Below are 18,975 nucleotides of genomic sequence, written 5' to 3'. Positions count from 1 at the left end.
ACGGTATTTTATCTTCTTTCACTATTTTGGCCCTATAGATACCCGTAAAAAAATCAAGGAGCATATAAATAAGAGGCAACCTTTACTGCTTCAGAGCAATGATCACTTATTTAGGAGTGAATTTGTAATGATTTTCTGTATTTTATCTGAACGTCTTACGTGTTGAGGGTGGGGCAGGCCCAAAGTCGAGATCGATCCTTGCCATTGGTTCTCTCAGCAGCTGTCCTGGTACAAGCCAACCCGAGCTATATAGAGAAGCTGTCTAGGGCAAGCACAGTTCTTCCTAGAGAGTTAGTTTCAGTGACATGTTTGTTTTTAGAGCTGTCATAAAACCACATTAGCCTGCATTTTAGCCAGTGGTACTATATCCAGTATTTTTATTGTATCCACAATATTTCATGCTTATATCCAATCTGATGGAAACACAAAGTTACTTTGTCTTCTAGTTAAGCAGATAAATCAAGGAAGCAAAAACTAAAATCTTTCCCTAAAACTCCAGAGTTAGAAATTAGAAACTAAAGAAAGACTTCAGAAAATTAAAGGTATTTCAAAAGAGGTGACTGGACTTTAGCAACCGAAGTAGAATCTAATAGGAATGAGGCAGGTATAAACTACTTATTAAAGTTATGACCGCTCTTGACCTGCTTCTTAGTTGCCACAGAACAGTGCATACACTGCTCTGTTTTTCTTCCATTCTTCTTTAATTTAGTATGTACATGAAAAGATAAAAAGTTTTGCTGTAGTTAAGGATGTTGAATGAAATTAAACGTGAAATTAAAAAAAAATTAAGTTTATTTTGAGAGAGAGAAAGAGAAACATTGTGAGTGGGGGAGGGTCAGAGAGAGAGAGAATCTCAAGCAGGCTATGCACTGTCAGCACAGAGCCCGACTTGGAGCTTGATCTCACAAACCATGAGATGATGACCTGAGCCGAAACGAAGTCAGACACTTAATCGACTGTGCCACCCAGGCACCCCATGAAATGTGAAAATTTTTAATACTTTTTAATACTTACTAAAAATTGTACCCTTGCTGTATTTTAACAAAATAATGATAATAAGAAGGGCAGATTTGCATCCTTCTTTGTCTTATAAAAATATTTAATATTTTTGTTCACCATTTTCTGATTGTGTTTCTTTTAGGAATATATACCAGTTCAGACTGGATCAAGTGCTGATTTAAATCCATTTTACCAAAAGTATAGTAGCCGCACTCAGCATGCTATTCTCTACATGAATCCTCATAAAATCAACCTTGATCTCATTTTGGAACTTCTTGTATATTTAGGTATGTATCTTTTACTAATCTGACTCTATTTGTTTTGATAAAACTTTTCTAACTGGAAACATTTTATTAACATGTTATATGCTATTCCTTACCTTTTTTCTTATGTTGAATATTGTTATCTTTTAAAAAATTTCAGACAGAAGTCCCCAATTCAGAAATGTTGAAGGAGCAGTGTTGATCTTTTTACCAGGCCTCGCTCATATTCAACAGCTGTATGATCTCCTGTCAACTGACAGAAGATTTTTTTCTGAACGGTAACCACAGATCTTCATTATATTCCAAGTAGTTTTAAATTAAAAAATGTTTTGTATATTAAAACTCTTAGAATTCTCAGTCTTTTTACCTTTAATTAAAATTGTCTAAAGTGAAGTAAGGTTTTTAACATTTCTATTATAGCATTAAATGTACTAAAAATTTTAGGTATGCTTTCTGCTTTTGTTCTGTATCTTTAATTCATTAAACAGAGGGAATCCTGTGGTTCAGAATAAGATAGTGACTCACCTCCCCAACCCACTGGATAGTGCAAAACCCCTACAGAGTGCAACTTATCATTCAGATATAGGTATTCAGCTGTTTACTGTATCTGTTTTGATACAGTTTATTACTGCTATCATGGTTATCACTGCAGTATCCAAGCATATTTTGAAAATTCTTTAAACCTTATATTCCATATAAATTCATATTATTTTCTCTTTGATGAATGTATGTGGTTTCATTGTACCATTCTCAGAACTTAGGTGTTTAAATTTTTTCATAATAAAAAATTTTTTAAATTGCTTTCTATTTGCAAATAAATTTTGTTATTCTTTGCAGTGTCTTCTAAAGAGAAACTCTTGCTAAGAACTATGATTTTAACTTTCAGATATAAAGTGATAGCTCTGCATTCTATTCTTTCAACTCAAGACCAAGCTGCAGCATTCACACTTCCTCCTCCTGGAGTCAGGAAGGTAAAATTCAGTACAGCAAATTTATGTGTGATCTGTTGAATATTTCATGAAAATGTAATTAAGTGTCTCACAGTTCATGGCAGACTCTAGATGCTCACTAGCTTAACATAATGAGAAAGTGAACCCAATACTTAAGTATTTGAAAATTTATAGTATACATTATTAAAGGGACAAGACTTTTAGGGGAATGACAGTTGAAAAACATGGCATCACTTTCGCTTGTGGGAAGAAAAATCACTACTTTTCCCATCCTTTTCATGAAAGATGTTGGATGTCAGGAGCTATTTGAACCCTGTACAGATTCATTGTTGTTCTACATGTATTCATCCTGGATTATTTTTTTAATGCATAGACCATTAGGTTAGGAAATAGTCTCAGTATTTTCATTGTCTCCTCTGTTGAGGATTCTGAATGAAGAGATACTTGGTAGACAGTTTCTCAGATTTAGAAGGGGATAAAGGGTACCATATAAGAACTGTAGGGAATACTAGAGCTCCCAGAAAGCCTGGACTGCAGTGCAGGAGCCTGGGTTCTGAGGCTGTTCTGATCTGTAACATTTTAGCTTCCCTCAAAGATTTGGTTTAAAAAAAAGAGTTCAACCTCTTAAAAAAAAAAAAAAAAATATTAGATGCTACTGAGGTAGAATGAGCACCTAGGTCCCATCTAAGTCTGAGAACCCAGTATTATTTCCTAGGTCAAATGAATAAGAGAAACAAGCATTCACTATCAAAATACAGAGTTGATATAGAGCAATATACATTGAATATTTGATGCGGAATTCCCAAAATGCTTTCTCCAAGAATACAGAAGGGAAAATGCAAAAAGTGCACCATTCAGTCATCACCATTAACAATTTTAGAACGAGAGGGGCAACTGGGTGGCTCATTTGGTTAAGTGTCCTACTCTTGGTTTTCTGCTCAGGTCATGATCTCGCCATTTGTGAGTTCAAGCCCTGTGTCAGGCTCCACCTGACAGTGCAGGAACTGCTTAGGATTCTCTCTCTCCCTCTTTTTCTGCTCCTTCCCTGCTTGCTCAATCTCTCAAAAATAAATAAATAATAAAAAGAATTTTAAAACTAGAATTGGATCTAACATGGGATGTGGTCACAGGGATAATAAGCCAAGGCAGCAACCCACTTCTCACTGATGTACTATTTTTTCTCCAATAATTTGGAGTGATTGTGCATAGCTGTCTCTATTCTCTGACCCAATTTCCCAGCTACTTAACATCATTTTTAAGATGACTGACTAGAATTAGGGGAATGGTATTTTTGTTGGAATAAAAATCTGTAACTTTAATTGGCAAGCTGAAGTGATGAAACTAATTATAACAAGTTAAAATTACACAGTAACAGCAAGTAGGTGATGGATTTTTATAACTACTGTTGAGATTCACTTTTTAAAATGCATCACCTCAAACTAAAGTTTAAATAATGGCACATTGCTGGAAGTTGTTACCTAATGTTTTGGCTTTTTCTTTATTTTCAGATTGTTTTAGCTACAAATATTGCAGAGACAGGTATCACTATTCCAGATGTTGTATTTGTAATTGACACTGGAAGAACAAAAGAAAATAAGTAAGTTTGAAAAGGGTTTGGGGCTGTCGAATTCTTAGGAGAAATCTCAGAATCATATAGGGAAAATCCCAATGTCCTAATTCTACCCAAAGCCTCAGAGAAACTATGGGAAACTTTACAATACCCAAGAGTGTCATGCCATGTGCTTTCCTGTAAGTAATGCCAGTGTTCTGCTTCTTGCAGAAAACTGCTCTCCAAGAAAATTTTCAGAACATAATTTTTTGTAAATTTGTTTGCAAAACAGCTTTACAGAAACAATAATTATTTGTGAGATTATAACAGTGTGAGTTTTGGAATCATAGTTGGATTTAAATCTCAGATCTGTAATCTTTACCAAGTAATAATACCATTAAATATAATCATCAGTTCCCTCATTTGTAAATGGGGAGCATGAATATTTTTCATAATTGAACGTACCTGTTATAATAACTGGCACTTAACAGATAACCTTACCTGAATCTTCAGATTCAGATTACTGCTTTTTAAACATTTTAATGTTTATATTGCAAAAACAGAGAAGACCACCTTAGTAGTTTATTGTAATCCATATATACACTGTCCCTGTATTAGGAAAATTCAGCAATATTTGGCAGTGCATATGACTACCTAGAGGCAGTGGTCAGATTAATTTGGAAAAGGGCAAGTTAAACAAGTTTTTTCCTTGTGCCAGAGTTTTTGATAGTATGAGATTTAGTTTGCAGTGTTTGCTAAATTATTTAAATATGAAACATGATTTGGAAAATATTGGTCCACAATTATGATAGACTATTTTAAGCTGTCTTCAGTGTAATTTTAAGAGTCACATATTTCCAGCTTTTTCAGATTTTAAGTCCTTGATCTAAATATTCTCTCCTAAAACTTTCCTTTAGGTACCATGAAAGCAGTCAGATGAGTTCTTTGGTTGAGACATTTGTCAGTAAAGCAAGTGCCCTGCAGCGCCAGGGCAGAGCTGGGAGGGTCAGAGATGGCTTCTGCTTCCGAATGTACACAAGAGAAAGGTACAACATAGCACTGGAAATTGAAAAACAAACGATTATAGTGTGGCATTTCTGATAATATGTAAAGTGTTTAATATTATTTTTCAGATTTGAAGGTTTTATGGACTATTCTGTCCCTGAAATTTTGCGTGTGCCTCTGGAGGAGTTATGTCTTCATATTATGGTAATTCTAAAGGAACTCAGGTGTTAACGTTTTCATTCTTTGCCCCTTTCTAAAAAAAAAAAAAAAAAAAAGATGTAAACTTCCCCTCCCCTAGATTTCCAAGTATCTTATTTACTTTTTAGTAAATACCCCTCCCCCATTTTCTTTATAAGTAAACAAACCCACTGTGCTTTAATTCTACCAGAGACACTCATATTTTGTAGACTAAAATACAGTCTCAGTACCTAGACCGTTAGTTGTCAACTGGGGGCAGTATTGCTCACCAGGGGATAAGCGGCAATGTTTTCTGACATTTTTGGTTGGCAGAACTGGGAGGAGAGGGAGGCCATGCTATATGGGCATCTAGTAGGTAGAAACCAGGGAACTGCTAAACATTCTATAGTGCACAGCACAGTCATTTAAAGAATTATATGGCCCCAAATAACAACAGTGTGGAGACTGAGAAACCCTGATGTTGACCAAGGGCTTCCTAGTCTGAAAGATCTATAATATCCTTCAGTTCTTAAGATTTTGACTTCACAAAAATCAGGAATGAAGAAACTAAAATACAGATTAGAAGATCTTGTCCTCATGCCAGCCCTTAACACATACACAGTTTCTCACACACTTGGGATTATAACAGGATAGCCTTCCTCAGACATTTATCCTCTTTGCTCAAAATTTTACCTAAAGTTAGTTCCAATGTGACCATCTCTTTGGTCAGTTCTTTCTAACAACATACTGACTGATCGCTTCTTTAATTTGCAGAAATGCAGTCTTGGTTCTCCTGAAGATTTCCTTGCCAAAGCTTTAGATCCTCCTCAGCTTCAAGTGATCAGCAATGCAATGAATTTACTCCGAAAGATTGGAGCATGTGAACTAAATGAGCCTACACTGACTCCATTGGGCCAGCACCTTGCAGCCCTGCCTGTGAATGTCAAGATTGGCAAGATGCTTATTTTTGGTGCCATATTTGGCTGCCTTGACCCAGTGGTAAAACAAATGATGATCTTGCTTCTTCACTTTAACTATCATTTTGGCTGGGGAATTACTAAGTTTGGAAGCAATTTTTAACTTTGATTTTTTTTTTTTTTTTAATTAATAGAATGTCAGTACTAGCATTAAAACCAGGAGGTCTGAATGCTTGATGAGAATTTTTGAATATTTAATATTTATTTTTAAGATCATAGGTATTAATCCATGTACTTAAGTATGCTGGAGGTACTATTTTGTAAATGGGTTTGGCTTTTGCTACCAAAAATCGCACTTGAAATATTTGAGTACATAGTAGATGATTCTTAAGGAGCTTTGAATCCCACAGATTTTTTTAAGTAGAATCAAAAACTTTCTCCTTCTCTGTTTCTGGATTATCTCTCTGAGCCAGCAATTACCAGTTCAGTTTTACCTAATTATCTCAGAATTAACCAACTTTGTGCCTCTTTCTGAATCTCTGAGCTCATATGCCTGCTATTCCATTTCAACTTTACAGTTTCATCAGGCTGTGGCCTTTTCTGGGACTACAAATCAATGCTGTTTAAAAACAGAATGAAGACAGTGTAACGTACTCTAGTCTGTTTCTCTACTATTAGAAATACTCACCAGAATTGTGTTGAGTCCAAAAAATAACCTCTGTCATGGTAATTAATTTGAAAAGCTGCAACAGTAAGAAATGGGTCATTATACACTCCAAATTATTTTTTAAGTATTTAAAGAGCCTTGCAGGCATAGAAATATAGTAGGCCAAAAGTCCAGATATAACTGTGTGACACACTATGAATCACTATACACACATACAGGTTTTTATCTCCGATTCTGGTGATGTGACCCCTTTATAAATATGGTATAAAAGTGATATATTTTTTAAATTACATAAAATGAAGTCCAAAGTAATGAATTAAAATTGAATGGTAGCTACTGTAGAACACCATAAGGGTACTAAAGAAACATGCAACTTGAAAGTGGGATTATTTTATGATTTGCTTACTTTTACAAATCAGTCTTTCGTGTATACCTCCTTAATGATAAATTTTTTTGGTTATTTATGGATAGGCAACACTAGCTGCGGTGATGACAGAGAAGTCTCCTTTTACTACACCAATTGGTCGAAAAGATGAGGCAGATCTTGCAAAATCAGCTTTGGCTATGGCTGATTCAGACCACCTGACGATCTACAATGCATACCTAGGGTAAAGAAATAATCTGGGTGTTGTCAGTAAATCGATGACCTGAGGCTATTTACTTTAAAAAATTTATCTTTGACTTTCATTAAAAAGATACATCTAAGATTTACACTTATTTTTAGTTACTTCATCTGTCAAGGTATATTTTTATAATCCTTCCTAAATAAGAACAATGTACTTTGTATTATTGTATCTGTATTACCTCATATTTGAAGTTAATAATTTACTATTATACATAAAAAATAACAGTATTGCCGGGGCGCCTGGGTGGCGCAGTCGGTTAAGCGTCCGACTTCAGCCAGGTCACGATCTTGCGGTCCGTGAGTTCGAGCCCCGCGTCGGGCTCTGGGCTGATGGCTCAGAGCCTGGAGCTTGTTTCCGATTCTGTGTCTCCCTCTCTCTCTGCCCCTCCCCCGTTCATGCTCTGTCTCTCTCTGTCCCAAAAAATAAATAAACGTTGAAAAAAAAAAAAAAAATAACAGTATTGCCAAATTCTTATATTCAATTAGTAGCTCCTACAACAATCAAGACCCCTCCTCTTTTTAAATGATTGTGCTTTTTTTTTTTATTTAAAAAAATTTTTTTTTTTAATTTTTTTTTTTTCAACGTTTATTTATCTTTGGGACAGAGAGAGACAGAGCATGAACGGGGGAGGGGCAGAGAGAGAGGGAGACACAGATTCGGAAACAGGCTCCAGGCTCTGAGCCATCAGCCCAGAGCCTGACGCGGGGCTTGAACTCACGGACTGCGAGATCGTGACCTGGCTGAAGTCGGACGCCTAACCGACTGCGCCACCCAGGCACCCCTGGTTGTGCTTTAATTAAAGCTTACTTTGGTTAGTACCTCTGAAAGAGACAGTTTGAAAAGAAAACATGTTGAACTTTGGTCATTTTATTTATCTAGATGGAAGAAGTCCCGGCAAGAAGGAGGCTATCGTTCTGAAATTGCGTATTGCCGGAGGAATTTTCTTAATAGAACATCACTGTTAACCCTAGAAGTAAGTTGTAATACAGCTTTGTAATTCAGGGTTTTTTGGTTGACTGATAGGCTTATTTCAGGAAAATGCCTACAATAGTGCTTGACATATAGTATGGATTTAATTTACTGCATTAATCTATAATTTTTTGTTTCGTTGTTTCTTCCATCAGGTAACTTTTATGTATTACACAGTGATTTAAAATAGTGTTTAACAATTATAATGTAATAATCATAAAATGCTCCAAGGCTTGGAATCTTTTTTCCTAAGAGCCCTGATTCCTTCTCATGAGATTCTCTTTTATTTTCCTAAATATTAGCCAGCTACTTAGTTGCAGTATAGGTTGATAGTTACTGAAAGGCATCATACCCTGTGATTGACTGTGACCAGGTGTATAAAGCTGCTCTTGGGATGGGAAACCTGACAGCTGTGCCCATCACTCGGGCTTTGACTATTGTTGAGGACCAGAATTATTTCTTGGAAGACAGAGTATAGACATGTAGTTAAAATATAAAGACAAGTGACTGCAAAAAGCAGGGCTCCTCCTCAAACACTTAATTTTCATGGTGCTTAGGAAATGGTGTTCATTATACCATTTAAGCGACTACAGGTTTTACTACAGACACACTATAAAAGAATTCAGAAAATAATGTATCTCACAGAATTCCTCTATTCTCATATTTTAAAGGGTTGAATATTTTATTCTCCTATAACTTAACCCATTATTTTCTGTGCTTCAAAATAATGGCTGGAATAAGAGCAGGGACATCTCTGAGTGGAATGAATTTTGTCCTTCACAAAAGGATAAAGGGATAAACTGAAGAACAGCTGCCTCTGGGCTCACTGGGATTCAAGATGTGGAGAGCTAACACTCCTATGTCTCCACTCCACTCCACTTCCTTCCAACCTCCCAAGTTGCCTCTCAGCTCCTTCCTTCTGTGAGCCTTTTCTTCACCTTCCCTGGGCTGCATGGTTTTCCATCTCTTCACCTACCCTATGGTGTTAAGGCGGCTGTTTGTCTTTTTCTCACCTGGAATCAAAGTCTCTTAAGCCCCAAATCAGAAACCCAAAGGAAATCCTAAATGTAAATGTCACCTTTTAATTGCTTATAGTCAGTTTACTTTGACAAATGCTTATCCTTCCTATAGGATTTAAGCTAATGGGCACTTGGTTACTAAACCTAGATAAAGGTTAAATGAAATTGCCATTGTTAGAATTAAGGTGAGACTGCCAGAGGCAAATGAACAAAGGATTTGCAATCCAGGATCAAGATTCCTCTCCAATTCTTCTTCATTATTTGTTCTGTGTGATCATCCTCATTGAGTAAAATTGTGCAGAGTTACCACTAAAGTAAATATATTGAACGCAAATGTGCTCAGACACATTTTTATTGCTCTCCTATTTTAGACATTATGTTTTATGACATCTAAAGTCTGGGAGTAGTGGAAATACATAACTCTTCAACCTTGATTTACCAGTACAATTTTTTTTCCTCCCTCATTTGATTTGGGCTGTAGGGAATTAAATAATAATTCGGTATCCTATCAATTTTGATAGGAAACAGCAATATATACTAAAGGAGTATTTGTCACTTTTTCTTTTTTACTCAATTCTGATCTTATCTTTTTTCAACATAAACCAATCTAGGATGTAAAGCAGGAGTTAATAAAGTTGGTTAAGGCAGCAGGATTTTCATCATCCACAGCATCTAATGACTGGGAAGGAAACAGAGCCTCACACACACTGTCCTTCCAAGAAATTGCCCTTCTTAAAGCTGTATTGGCTGCTGGACTATATGACAACGTGGGAAAGATCATCTATACAAAATCAGTTGATGTTACAGAAAAATTGGCTTGTATTGTGGAGACAGCCCAAGGCAAAGCTCAAGTACATCCCTCCTCAGTAAATCGAGATTTGCAAACTTATGGATGGCTCTTATACCAAGAGAAGGTAAAATGCTCATTCTTAATGCCACGATTCAGGGTATTCTAGAAGTCAGTCATAACAAGTTAGGATGCCCCAACAAGTTATTTTTTTGGTTATCAAACTGAGTTTATACATATTGATTTCAAATATGTACAAAAATACAGTTTTTCATCAAAAAAGCCCTATTTCTTTCACTTAATGAAAGAAAAATATTAAAACTTCTACTCTGACCATTATCTTTCTTACTTGAAATAAGACAATTATAGCAAATAGATATTGTTTAATAATGTATCCATTCCCTAAGATTTCACCAAAAGGTGCTCTCTCAAAAGGGAACAAAGACCTGTTTTATGTGCATTCCAAATAACCATATGGGATAATATAGAACAATATATGCTATACCAACAGTTTGAGTCACAATGTAACCCAAGATAAGTTAGCAGCAAATATTTATAGATTACAGTTAAAACAGTCTTGTAAGTCATAGCTTGCTAAAATAACAAGGATTCATAATTTCAAGGAGTGGCTCCCAAAATTTACATGTAGAACATGAGAAATTACTAAAGGCCATAGCTAAACACTGGTCTAGAAACTAGACACTTTAAAACAATATTATTTTTGAGCTCATTATTTTGAGCTCATTAACAGCATTGGCATTATAAAATTGTTCATAGTTTCATTTATGTTCAAGAAATATAATTCACCCTTACAATTCATGTTTTAAAATGCCTTTCGATAGTATAAATGCACCAATGGTGAATGTGATTATTATAAAATTGGCAAGTTATGCACACAACAGAATGTAAAGGTAGCTTTACGAAATTTATGATATAAATTTTATAATAGTAAATTATAGAAAAATGCTTACATGGAACATAAATGAACTTCTTACATTTTTAGGCTGTGAAGTTTTTTTTTTTTCTCTTTATTCCTGTGCAGGTAAGGTATACCCGAGTATATTTGAGGGAAACTACCCTAATAACCCCTTTTCCAGTTTTACTTTTTGGTGGTGATATAGAAGTTCAACACCGGGAACGTCTTCTTTCTGTTGATGGCTGGATCTATTTTCAGGTACATGCTACAACTGATCTCATAACATTAAAATTTTCTTGTAGTACTTGCAGTACTACTGAGGTGGATTTTTAAAATTTTATTGGAGTTTGCATAATTTCTGCCTACAATTTGACTTAGAGTGGAAGACCTTATTTTATCTTGCCTACATTTAAATCTGTTACAATACGTTCAATCTGTTAAATATGAAAATCAACTCTATTGCTATTACAGATGGCATTTACTACCAGTAAAAATAATTTGCCACGTGCTGTGTACTTCAATAGTTTACATGGATTATCCCAAACTTAATACCCTAATAACCTTGTTCATTAACTTCAGTAGTTTCCTTTCTATACATGAGGCACTTAAGTTCAGTGAGAAGTTTATATAACTTTTCTTAGATTAAATGGATTGTTATTGGCAGAGCAAGTATTAGACCTAGAATTATTTGAACCTCAAACTTAAGTTCTAAAAAGACAAAGACAAATTCATAGCTTTTAATGAATATTGTCAAGTTTTCCTCTGGAAAAACTAGACTAATTTCTTCATAACCCCATCAACATTGACCAACTTAAACAAATCTAATACATTCTGCTACTGTATGCCATCATGATTTGAGTAAGACTGGAGAGTAAATTTTAAATACAACTTTAAAAATGTATGCAGTTCCCTCCAAGAGGACAGGGTGGTAGAGGTCATCTGTAATTGGATTGTGCTAAAGGCTGCCTAACTCTTTAAATATATTAGAAATCATTAAATTGTACACTTAACCATTCAGTATATTAAAGTCATGATGTGCTAAAGCAGATCATAAGGTATACAGCCTTACCTTCATTTACTGAAACACATTCACACTCCAGGGGATTAACTTTGTCCAATCTGTCTTCTCTCAACAGGCCCCTGTAAAAATAGCTGTCATTTTCAAGCAGCTTAGAGTTCTTATTGATTCCGTTTTAAGAAAAAAGCTTGAAAATCCTAAGATGTCCCTTGAAAGTAAGTATTTGATTATAATGTAAGTAGAAAACCATATACTGTTAAATATTGCAATACATTAGAGCACACTGAAGTCTTCAAGTCCACGTGATTAAAAGCTGTTTTAGTAAAATTTATTTTATGGTGAATTCTATCAGACTCATAGTGCTTCATTATTCACAACCTAATTATCCTCTTAAGATTGTTAGTTTACTCCTTCCTCTTTTAAGCTTCACTTCTAAACTGCTGGCCATTTCACAGAAAAAAGGATGGTAAAACTGAGCATTGTAAACTTGGATTATAAGGGACTTTCTGTGAGGTTTCCAGCATGTTTTTCTCCACCATTCTCACAAATGCTGAACTAGTGTATATTTAAAAAGTACAACATCCTTCCAGCAGAAATCTGCAATAGACATGGAAAGTTAGATCACATTTTGATATGTTAAGAGACGTGGGCTCTTTTCTTAGGGATCTTAAAAATACTGTTTCTTTCTAGACCTGTCATTGTTTACCTTGCAGCAAGTTATCTTTTCTTTTTTTTAATGTCATAGTAGCCCCCAAGAATTTGAATGTCAGGCCATGGTCCCAGTTATCACAATTTCCCATTGCAACCACTGAAACTCAGGGCATTCCTTTGAAGTGTCTAAAATAAAGAATTTCAGTATTACAGCCCTGATAATTACACCTATGTAAAAAGAGTAGTAAGAAGTTGTTAGGAAGTCACAGTATCAGAGCAACTGGTTAAAAGTAGAAGTATCTGTTAACAAAACCTCCTTAGCAAATAATGTGGCCTCTGTTGCTCTGTTTGTCAAATTAATTGGTGTTTGATACCTTTGTTGTGTAGAGAGATCTGTCACCTACCTATTGACACCTCTTCAAGAGCACTTTGCTGTTAAAGGTAATTGTTTCATGTTTAGTCCAAAGGAAACAAACTATTTCCTTCCTCCTTGCCCATGCTGTGGAGATCCCTACATCTTCTGAGGAACATGGAACAACCAGTAACCCCTGCAGTACATCTCAGCCAGCGCTCCTTCTCTCTCTCAAAATAAATAAACTTTTCAAAAAAACAACCACCATAAGATCTAAGTTTATTTATTTATTTTGAGAGAGAAGGAGAGTGAGGGAGAAAGAATCCCAGGCAGGCTCTGCATTAGGGCAATGCCCAATGCAGGGCTCAAATCCACAAACTGTGAGATCATGACATGAGTTGAAATCAAGACACTTAACCGACTGAGTCACCCAGGCGCCCCTTTAAGGAATTTTTAAAGAAACAATTCCTAATAAAGGACAAATAGTTACATCACATCATCTCTTTGGGCCTTAAGCCTATTTTTTGTCAAAGTAAGGTGTGGAATAATGGTAACAATAATTAATAATATTTGTAGTGCAACAAATTCTGTTATGTGGGCATCTCTTGTTTGAATCTTGTTGAAATTAGTATTGCATTCTAACTTAAAAGAATCTTTTAATCAAGTGTGCCTGTTGGTCACATGTGTATACATTGAGAATTTAGCCAGTGATAAATTTGTTTATGGTTTTTGTTTGTTTTACTCAGATGACAAGATACTACAGATCATTACAGAATTGATAAAAACAGAGAATAAGAACTGAAACTGAAAGTCATGGTCAACTGCTTTAAAAATTAAGATGAAGATACAGTCATGAAATTATGTGAAAATCGACCATCCCATTAAGTATTTCAGTACTTAAAATGTTGGTACTAGCCATAACTTAAAGGTGGTGGAAAAAAAGCACATACTTTAAACATGTGTAATTTTCTAGTTCCTTTTTAATGATGATTATTTGCAATGTATTTGCCACTACATTTACAATAAATTCTTTGGTATCATCCATGCTTTATACATCCTTATGTGCCTGCCTGTATAGATTCTGTAACTTAGTGTTGTGATTCCCTATGTATACACTCTATCCTCCAGCAGTCCTTCTCAACAGGAGAGTTTAGACCTTCTTGACCCAGAAGAGAAAATGAGCTTCAAAACCAGTTGTAATGTAATTAAATTTCCATGAAAAGGAACAGCTTCAGAAGTCAGTTATTTAATATTTGATAATCAAAGTTAAAACCTAAATAAGTATACAGTATTAATAGATGCTATCTATCCACTAAGCATAAAGATGCAGTGCTAGAGAACAGGCAGGAATGGTTAATGCTACTGTTAACTTTGGGATGGATAGCTTATACCAGTTACCTTTTCATATCAATGACCTTGAATCCTTGTTTGCACTCATAATTGGTAAAGTCAGTAAATGTGAGATAGTAAAATATACTTGGATATTTTTTAGTGGCTTCAGTTGTTTCACTGAGAATCTTTTGAAACTCCATTTTGATTATGTAGAGGAATTTTCCCTTCATTTCTTATCAAGATTGTGGAAGAACTTCAAATATAGTCCCGTGTAGACCAAATGGCAGGAATTCTATCTGAAGGACAAAAGATTAGAATAGGAATCTAGTCCAAATGCTGGACTCTCATAATAGGTACTCAATATTTGTTGACGAGTGAATAAAAGAAGCTGTAACTTTCACTTTATGTGCAGGTGGAAGTAAAAATAAAATTAGAGATTGCTACTAAGTACTAACTTTCTGCCTGCAGTGTGATAAGGGAATTGAGAGCAAGTCAAATATGATTGCAGTTTGGAATCACTAGCTAGTGCCATTAATAGAACTGGATACGTCAGAATAAAGAGTTAGTTTGTATGCTGGAGGAGGATCAGTTTGTGACCTACGGAGACTGTGGAGTCCTACAATAGAACTAATGTTTCCCATCACCTGAGTGTGCAAGCTAGTGCCCAAATGTTTTTTAGATATTAACTCATTTAATCCTCACAACAACCATCACAATAGGTAGTTCATTATACCCTTTTTACAAATGAGGAGACTGAGGCACAGGTAAATGAACTAACTAGCTCCAGATCACACTGATAGTAACTGGGCCAAGAACCATTTAAATTTCCAAAATGTAACCATTATTCCTTTGAAAATGTCAAACAGTAGCATCAGGATTAGGGCCAAAGGGCCCTCACCCATCACTTGGACCCAGGTCACCATCATCTTTCACCTACATCACTGTGGTAATCTCCAAACTAGGCTCTCCCCTTCTTACTCTTCTATAATCCATTCTCCTCCATAACTTTAAGAATAATCTTTCAAAATTTTTTTTTATTTTTTAAATTGTAACTCCAGTATAGTTAACATACAGGGTTATTTTAGTTTCAGGTGTACAGTATAGTGATTCAACAGCTCTGTATTAGTGCTCATTGTGACAAGTGCACTCCTTAATCCCCATCACCTATTTAACCCATTCCCTGACCCACCTGCCTTCTGGTAACCATCAATTTGTTCTCTATAGTTAATAATGTGTATTGAGGTTTGTGTCTTTTTCTCTTCTTTTTTTGTTCCTTTAAATTTGACATGAGTGAAATCGCATGCTGTTTGTCTTTCTCTGACTTCGTTCACTTAGCATAATACCCCCTAGTTCCATCCATGTAGTCACAAATGACAAGATTTAATTCTTTTATGGCTGAGTAATACTCTGTTGTGTGTGTGTGTGTGTGTGTGTGTGTATACATACACATGACCTACACATTTCTAAATGATCTGTACCTTACAACTCTCCAACCTCCTTTTCTCCTGTCCCATTTCTCACAGTGCTCCAGCCACACCAGGCTCCTTTTGAATCCAACTGGCCTTTTCAACATTTGCACATGCTCTTCTCTGCTGTAAAGTACTGCTTCTGTTCTTTACCAAACAGAACTTATCCTGCATCATTGTTGTCTCCACAGACCACCCTACTGACTTCCTCACTGACCACTCTTCCTGAAGTATATCTCCCCTTCCAATTGTTCTTACGACACAATACTTTCCTCAGCATGTAACATCTGCTTTTTGATTTCTCCCACTAGACTATATGCTGCACCATGACGGTGTCACTCATGAATGTATACTGAGTACAATGCCTGGCACATACAGGCATTTAGTAAATGTCTGCCAAATGAATCATTGAGAATGAGGGAAGTGAGAACAAGGAGTCAAATATGACTGCAGCTTCTTATGGAAGTCAAGAAAGATAATTAAGGGTGGCAAGGAAGGACATGGTCACAGGTCCCACAACCACCTACACATTCAAAGACTGACTAGGATGTATGGGCCTCAGAGGCTATAGTTGATTCTAGAGAATGGATACACAACAGGATTAGCAAGGAAAAAAGACATCACACAGACTCTGGCAGAATCTACACAGGCTTCCCATACATGTTGTGCAGTCTTTCTACCCACAGAAGCCCAGTTGAGACTCAGAGTCCAAAAGTATTTTTCTGGAGGTTGCTCATGTAGGCACAAAAATCAAAACTGTAACTATCAAAATTCCAGACTCCCAGAAGAAAAGCAAGCATTCAGTGCCCCAAGCAGGCAAAACAGTGTTATCTGAAAAACATGCAACTTTTCAAAAGCCAAGCTCCCAGGCTCCAGCCAGAAGCCAACTCTGCAGGCAGGCTCTCCTAAAGATAGCAACCTGGGGGCTGCAATGTTAACCCTCCATACACACAAAGCCTAATTTTTAGGGAATGAATACAAACTCAAAGGCTGGGGCACCAAATCAGTATTCTTTACAGATATGATGAAGAAACAAGACTAAGAGGTTGAGGAGTGAGATATTTTAGGATGGGAAGATCCTCACTGATTTGCAGACAAAACAAATAGCCAACAGAGAGACTAAGAATAATATTAGTATGAGGGGTGCTTGGCTCACTCAGTGGGTAGAACATGCAACTCTTGAATTCAAGCCTCATGGGCATGGAGACTATTTAAAATATGTATATGTGTGTGTGTGTGTGTGTGTGTGTGTGTGTGTGTGTGTGTGTATAATATTAGCATCAGAGAGAACCCAACAAAGAACTAAAGATTATCAGGAACAAGTTGGGTAGGCTTTTGGCTTTCCTCAGCAATGAATGCTTAGGATCTTGAGGAGATGAACAGATAAAGTCGATAGTGGGCAGTTTTTGCTTTCAGGTGACCATGAGATCTTAGAATGAAACAGACTGTCGCATTGAATCACTGTCCAAAAATGCTTACATAAAGGCTAACGGCACTAGAAGAGAGGCCATGGACAAGGAAAACGGAGAGGCTGAGGAATTAGAAGTCAGAATCTAATCCTAATTCATTGTGAATAAATGAAAGGTAAGGAGGGTGATTAAGAAAGAGAATGTCAGAATTTATGTATGTATGTATATTTTGAGAAAGTGCATGCATGCATGAGCAGGCGGGAGGTGGGGCAGAGAAAGAGGGAGAGAGAATATCAAACAGGCTTTGCACTGTCAGTACAGAGTCCGACACGGCTCAATCTCACAATATGGTCATGACTTGAGCCAAAGTCAGGAGTAGGATGCCTAACTGAATGAGCCACCCAGGTGTCCCAACAATTTCAGGATTTAAAATTTGAGATGTAATTGTTGCAATAAGTAAACCTAATGCTGGTAGACAACAAAATAGACATGGGAATCACAGAAGATAGGTTCAGAAACAGGATGATCAATATGTTGTTTTAACAGTGTGGATGCAGGAAAAGGATGGAGAAGACTAGGCCAGTGCTATTGTGCTATGGTTGGTGGGAAAGCAGCAAAGTGCCGGACCTTAAATACAGGGCCCTAGAGATACACGGTGGCAGAAAGGAGGCAGAAGGGAGGGAGGGGATCATATGAGAAAATGGCATTCTCTTCAGGTAAGAAGTTGTTGAATCCTGGTAGTGGTAGAGGAATATTTCAATCTCTTCTCAAGGTACATCAATTCTTACATTCACAAGTAGAACAGTCTTAATTAGAGAAGATTAGCTGGAAGGAAAGGAAACATTAAAGGAAAGCAGATTTCTATTAAAAACTTTTTTCCAGGGGCGCCTGGGTGGCTCAGTCAGTTGAACTTCCAACTTCAGCCCAGGTCACAATCTCACAGTATGTGAGGCTGAACCTCACATGGGACTCTGTGCTGGCAGCTCAGAGCCTGGAGCCTGCTTTGGATTCTGTGTCTCCTCCTCTCTCTGTCCCTCCCCTGCTCATGCTCTGTCTCTGTCTCTCAATAGTAAATAAATGTTTAAAAAAATTTTTTTAAGCATTTTTTTCCATTAAAAATTTTTTAGGGGCTCCTGAGTGGCTCAGTTGAGGGTACAAGTTTGGCTCGGGTCATGATCTTACAGTTTGTGCTTTGAGCCCACTGGGCTCACTGCTATGAGCACAGAGCATGCTTCAGATCCTCTGTCCCCCTCTCTCTGCCCCTCCCCTGTTTGAGCTCTCTCATAAAAAAAACATTGAAAAAAATTGGGGGGGGGGACACCTGGGTGGCTCAGTCGGTTGACGGTCCGATTTCAGCTCAGGTCATGATCTTAAGTGATCTTATTTTTTTAAGGGCTCCTGGGTGGCTCAGTTGAGCATACAAGTTTGGCTTGGGTCATGATCTCACGGTTCATGAGTTTGAGCCCCACATCCGGCTGGCTGCGGTCAGTGCAGAGCCTGCTTAAGATCTTCTGTCTTCCTCTCTCTCTGCCTCCTCCCCGCTTGTGCTCTTTCTCAAAAATAAATAAATCTTCAAAAAAAATTTTTCAACTGAACATTATGTGGTAAGCACTGAACTAAAGAGCTTTATTATATTTTTGTTTAGTCCTGACAAAAATCCTAAGGGGAGACGGATAATTTATTTCCAATTTATAGATGAAGAAATTGAGGCTAAGAAGCTAAATTTTCTGAGGTCACTCAGCTAGTGAGGAAAAATGAAAAGACCATTCAAAAATAATCTGAGCAGTATATAGGCATAAGGATAGATGTATAGATCTATGGAACAGTATTGAGAATTCACAAATAAACCCACCCATCTATGGTAAGCTGCTTTTTAATAAGCGTGCCAAGACCATCAATAGAT

General features: G+C 36.6%; 1 protein-coding gene across 2 annotated transcripts in view; it reads left to right on the top strand.

Moving 5' to 3' along the window:
- Window positions 1–13,907, top strand: part of DHX29 (DExH-box helicase 29) — a 46,372-nt gene extending 32,465 nt beyond the window's left edge. For both annotated transcript variants that reach the window (XM_030321013.1, XM_030321021.1), the window contains 13 exons: window positions 1,142–1,286; window positions 1,423–1,540; window positions 2,149–2,233; window positions 3,721–3,809; window positions 4,679–4,807; window positions 4,895–4,970; window positions 5,718–5,942; window positions 6,999–7,135; window positions 8,033–8,126; window positions 9,753–10,055; window positions 10,971–11,102; window positions 11,981–12,077; window positions 13,612–13,907. In XM_030321013.1, the coding sequence (XP_030176873.1) occupies window positions 1,142–1,286; window positions 1,423–1,540; window positions 2,149–2,233; window positions 3,721–3,809; window positions 4,679–4,807; window positions 4,895–4,970; window positions 5,718–5,942; window positions 6,999–7,135; window positions 8,033–8,126; window positions 9,753–10,055; window positions 10,971–11,102; window positions 11,981–12,077; window positions 13,612–13,667 (1,686 nt within the window). In that variant the 3' untranslated portion in view covers window positions 13,668–13,907. The remainder of the gene's footprint in view (window positions 1–1,141; window positions 1,287–1,422; window positions 1,541–2,148; window positions 2,234–3,720; window positions 3,810–4,678; window positions 4,808–4,894; window positions 4,971–5,717; window positions 5,943–6,998; window positions 7,136–8,032; window positions 8,127–9,752; window positions 10,056–10,970; window positions 11,103–11,980; window positions 12,078–13,611) is intronic.
- Window positions 13,908–18,975: the final 5,068 nt, after the last annotated feature.

The sequence above is a fragment of the Lynx canadensis genome, chromosome A1 (assembly GCF_007474595.2).
Source record: "Lynx canadensis isolate LIC74 chromosome A1, mLynCan4.pri.v2, whole genome shotgun sequence".
NCBI classification, from domain to species: Eukaryota; Metazoa; Chordata; class Mammalia; order Carnivora; family Felidae; genus Lynx; species Lynx canadensis.
Note: the sequence above shows the minus strand (reverse complement) of the source record. Positions and strands in the feature narration are given on the sequence as shown.